The sequence below is a fragment of the Aspergillus aculeatinus genome (genome assembly GCF_003184765.1).
Source record: "Aspergillus aculeatinus CBS 121060 unplaced genomic scaffold BO66scaffold_57, whole genome shotgun sequence".
Lineage (NCBI taxonomy): Eukaryota > Fungi > Ascomycota > Eurotiomycetes > Eurotiales > Aspergillaceae > Aspergillus > Aspergillus aculeatinus.
In genome coordinates, this window is record NW_020291526.1 from 121,433 (window position 1) to 125,177 (window position 3,745).

The window sequence follows — 3,745 nt, forward strand, 5'->3', positions numbered from 1 at the left end:
GGGGTTGAACTAACGAGTTGCGGGTCGGCTTGAGGCCAGTTTCGGCCTCCATCTTCTCCAGAGCCTCGGTGGCGAGGTCAAATTCGCAGTGGGCGGCCAGAGCTTTGACATACGCCATGTACAGTTGGCGGTTGCGCTCAATGCCCAGCAACTTGACCTTGTCCATCATCTTGAGGGCTTCCTCAACACCGTTGTTGTGCCTGGCGCATGTCTCAAAGAAGATAGGGATGGTCTTATGGGAGGGACCCTCGTCCGACTCCAGGATGCTTCGGAAAACTTTCATTGCCTGCTCGGGCATGTCGCAGGAGGCGTAGGCGAGCATGAGCCCGTCGAGCACGCGCGTGGTTAGGTCGACTTCGACGTCGAGTTTGAGCATGTTGTGCACGAGTTGGAGGTGCTTTGCGGATTGGGTGCGAGCGATGCCGACAAAGCAGCGGGCGTATGTGTCAGGCTTGGGCCGTCGGGCGAAGTCCTCGGCCTGTCGCATGTGGCCGAAAACGAGGTAGGCGAGGTCGCTACGGTGGCGTTTGAAGAATGAGGTCATGATATCGGTGCGCGAGCGGACGCCGGTTTCCGGGAAGGCGAGCAGCAGCAGATTATACGTCTCCCAGGCATCGGAGTCCTTTTGCTCGAGGTCCAAGATGAACCCGGTCAGCGAGTTGCGAATCGTCGCCCGTTCTTCCGTGTCATACAGCCCAAGGCGTGGCCGGAGCAGTGCCGAAACGCCCTCCCAGTCGAGTCGGTAGAGGAGCATGCGTGTGATCGCTGCCACGGTCCCTGCCTCTAGCCGTACGTTGTTCTCAAACAACGGGTCCAGGAAGGCCGAGATGCGGTCGAATATCGCATCGTCCTGGCCTGATCGGCAGAGAAGTTTGATTAACTTGTTCATTAGTGGCATGTTCGCGGTCGCCATGGCTTCCGGGTCCTGCAAATCATCCATGGAGCGTAATGCCCTCCCAGTATCACCCGCTAGGATGTAGGATTCCAGTTGCAAAAGCTGCGTTCTCGTGTTGGGTTCTAGAGCCCAATGGGAGGCTAACGCAGCAAATTTGACAGCTAGTGCAGGTTCTTGTATCGCGTTTGCGTACTCTATCAGATCATTCACGCATGAGATAGTCAGAGCCTTCCTAGCATTCTCGTCGCCCGCCATCATAGTATTGGCCTTCTCTGAGACGGCAGTTGCACTCTGCTTTTGCACCCCTTCCCAGAAGAGGGTGATGCCCAAAGTCTTGCAGACCGGCATGTTGGAAAGTGACTCGAACACCGATGCTGCCCACGCGGTATCGGAGTTCAACGTCGCATATTTGATAACGGCCTCTCTCACTGCCACTGTGGGCGTCTGCCCGTTCGAAAGAGGGCATTCATAGATCGTTTTTGTCGCGGTAAACAAGTCCTCTTCGATAAGAAGCTTAACCAGGTCTTCATGAGATCTGTGGTCGAACTCGACGTCGAATTTCTCAAGATTCTCGGCTGTCCGTTCTAAACGGCGCTTCTCACCTACCATAGCAAATCCCTTCATAACCACATGCCATGGAGTCGGGCGAGCCATCTTCAGCCTAAACCAGAACCGCTCTAGAACGTCGCATGCTTCATCTGGGTGGCCATTCAAAGCCTGTATGTTGATATACGCAATGAAAGCCGACCGACTGATATGTTTCATATTGGGTGACGGATCACGGCACAATTCCGAAAAGGCAGCGCGAGCCAATTTTCGCACGATCGGTTGTGATTCAGGTAAACATTTGGCCTGTGATAGGACGAAGAGCATATTTTCGAGGGCCTCAGTCGACAACGTTTTCTGCCATTCCTCGGGGTTCAATCCTTCCGCATGAGTTCGCATGTAATGCCAGGTGACGGAGAGTAGGGTGGCATGGAAGTGCGTAATGACACTGGGGGACGCAGCGCGTTGCCCCAAAAAGTCGTTCAAGGCATTGGCTAGAATTTCAAAGGTAGGCCCTCTGCTTTTGTCGGCCATTGACCTCATGAGGTCTCTCATAGGCTTTAGGCCAACCTCGGAGGGCAGAGTTGATGACTGCGGGCTAGTCGTTGGGACCACATTGTACGCGAAGAGCCCGCGTCGCTGGCCATGGTAGCTGGTCAAAAGATCGAGCTTGCGAGGCCTATGGTTCCGGACCGTATGCAGTGAGCGATGGAGGCAGCGCGAGAATGAAAGCGGTTCGTTGTTCAAAATTGCCCGAAAAACTCGCCGGGTGAGGTGGGATTGCATTTTGGCGTTGCGGTGCGACGTAGAGCACCTACTAATCAGCAAGAGGGCAGCGAAGGTAGAGATAAGAGCTTGCCAAGCTATTCTGGACCATGGCTTGGAGCAAATAAGTCCGCAATTTGAGGCTGTTGAACAGCTTAAGTTATCGGGATAGATGGATGGGAATGCAAAAGACGCGAAGGAGGAGGGCGGAAGGTCCGATTATTCTCTCGGAGGCGGCTCTTGGCGGTCCTCCCGGAAAGGCGAAAATCGATTTCACCTTCACCTTCACCCTCATTCTCCCCGGCTTGAGACGCAAGCCACAGACTCCAAGTCGCCTTGCCTGTTTACCAATAATGGCCCTCCACCTGTTCTCCTGGTCGCCGCTGCGCACCATCGGCTCAACTTTCAGTGCTGCGTCCGCTCGTCGCTGGAACTGGACCGCTGCTTCAAGTGCTGCCGCAACCACTGCGCATGCTTCGATTCTAAATGACCACAAATGTATGTGACCTTACTGTATGATGTTTCTCTCGATTCTGCGTCAGCCTGCAGCTCCCTTCAAGCTTATATCCAGCGGATGGCATCGCTGACTGTCCTTTGTCGCATTGTAGCTCCACTATCCCGTCGCCGAGCCCGTCGGTTGTTCATCGAAGACCAGAAGGGCGTTAACGAAAGCCGTCCCCTGGAGAGATTCCAGACCCGTGAATGGAAGTCCGGTGATATCTATGCACCTCACGATCTCAGTCCTGCGCAGATGAGAAGGTGGAGAGTGCGCCACTCCCCTCCCACAGATGTCTTCGACTCCCTGAACTTGAATCCCTTAACTATGTACAAGGTATGTGAGACACGGAGGTCAACGGTGAGGTCGTGCAGGCAGTCTAGGAAATCTTGCTAAGAAATATTTGCGTCTAACAGAACTTCTCGATCATGTCCGAATACATGACTCCCATGGGCCGGATCAAGCACCGCAATGAGACCGGTCTGCGCCCAGTCAATCAACGGAGAATGGCCAAGGCTATCCGCAGAGCAGTCGGGCTTGGGCTGATGCCCAGTGTTCACCGGCACCCGGAAATTCTGGCCGCTCAGATCCAGTCACGTTCGGAGGGAGGCAGCACGTATTGAGAGATGTACTTATAGTTATCGCATCGATGGTGTCGGCGGCTGGGATTGGCTTGTTCTTTTTATTCCCTCTTGGGCATTGTTTCATGTTGTCAGTTGGCTTGTTGTAAGATGATTTTGAATCTCGGGCGGTGACCATGTACAGCACTATACTATCTCTCCACTAGGCCTTGACGTGAGGCAATTTGGTAGCGCATAACAGTCAGTAACCTGCGTTTTCACAAAGCAGCTACAGGTAAGGTAGACATCATGGATTGCAAAGCATAGGCTGGAGGGAGCGAACAGCGAGCGGCAAGTAACTTCACTCATTGGTAAGTTACTTGTTGTATGGATTGGATTGTATTTGAGTATCTCCGGCCCACCCAAACATCCAAATACGTACTACGTCAACAAGACTAGGTAAACATTCCCCGCCCACTGCCC

At 53.7% G+C, this 3,745-nt stretch overlaps 2 protein-coding genes across 2 annotated transcripts in view; one reads left to right on the top strand and one right to left on the bottom strand.

Moving 5' to 3' along the window:
- BO66DRAFT_358148 (putative mitochondrial respiratory complex I chaperone (Cia84)) overlaps nt 1-2,376 on the bottom strand; it is a 3,020-nt gene extending 644 nt beyond the window's left edge. The window contains exon 1 of the mRNA XM_025644923.1: nt 15-2,376. Coding sequence (XP_025499660.1) covers nt 15-2,227 — 2,213 coding nt within the window. The 5' untranslated portion in view covers nt 2,228-2,376. The remainder of the gene's footprint in view (nt 1-14) is intronic.
- A 108-nt stretch (nt 2,377-2,484) lies between these two features.
- On the top strand, nt 2,485-3,589 carry BO66DRAFT_382633 (mitochondrial 37S ribosomal protein bS18m). The gene is made up of 3 exons (XM_025646019.1): nt 2,485-2,704; nt 2,815-3,038; nt 3,119-3,589. Exons 1-3 carry the CDS (start codon nt 2,560-2,562, stop codon nt 3,323-3,325), a joined length of 576 nt encoding a protein of 191 aa, XP_025499661.1. The 5' UTR covers nt 2,485-2,559; the 3' UTR covers nt 3,326-3,589.
- The last annotated feature ends 156 nt before the right edge of the window (nt 3,590-3,745 follow it).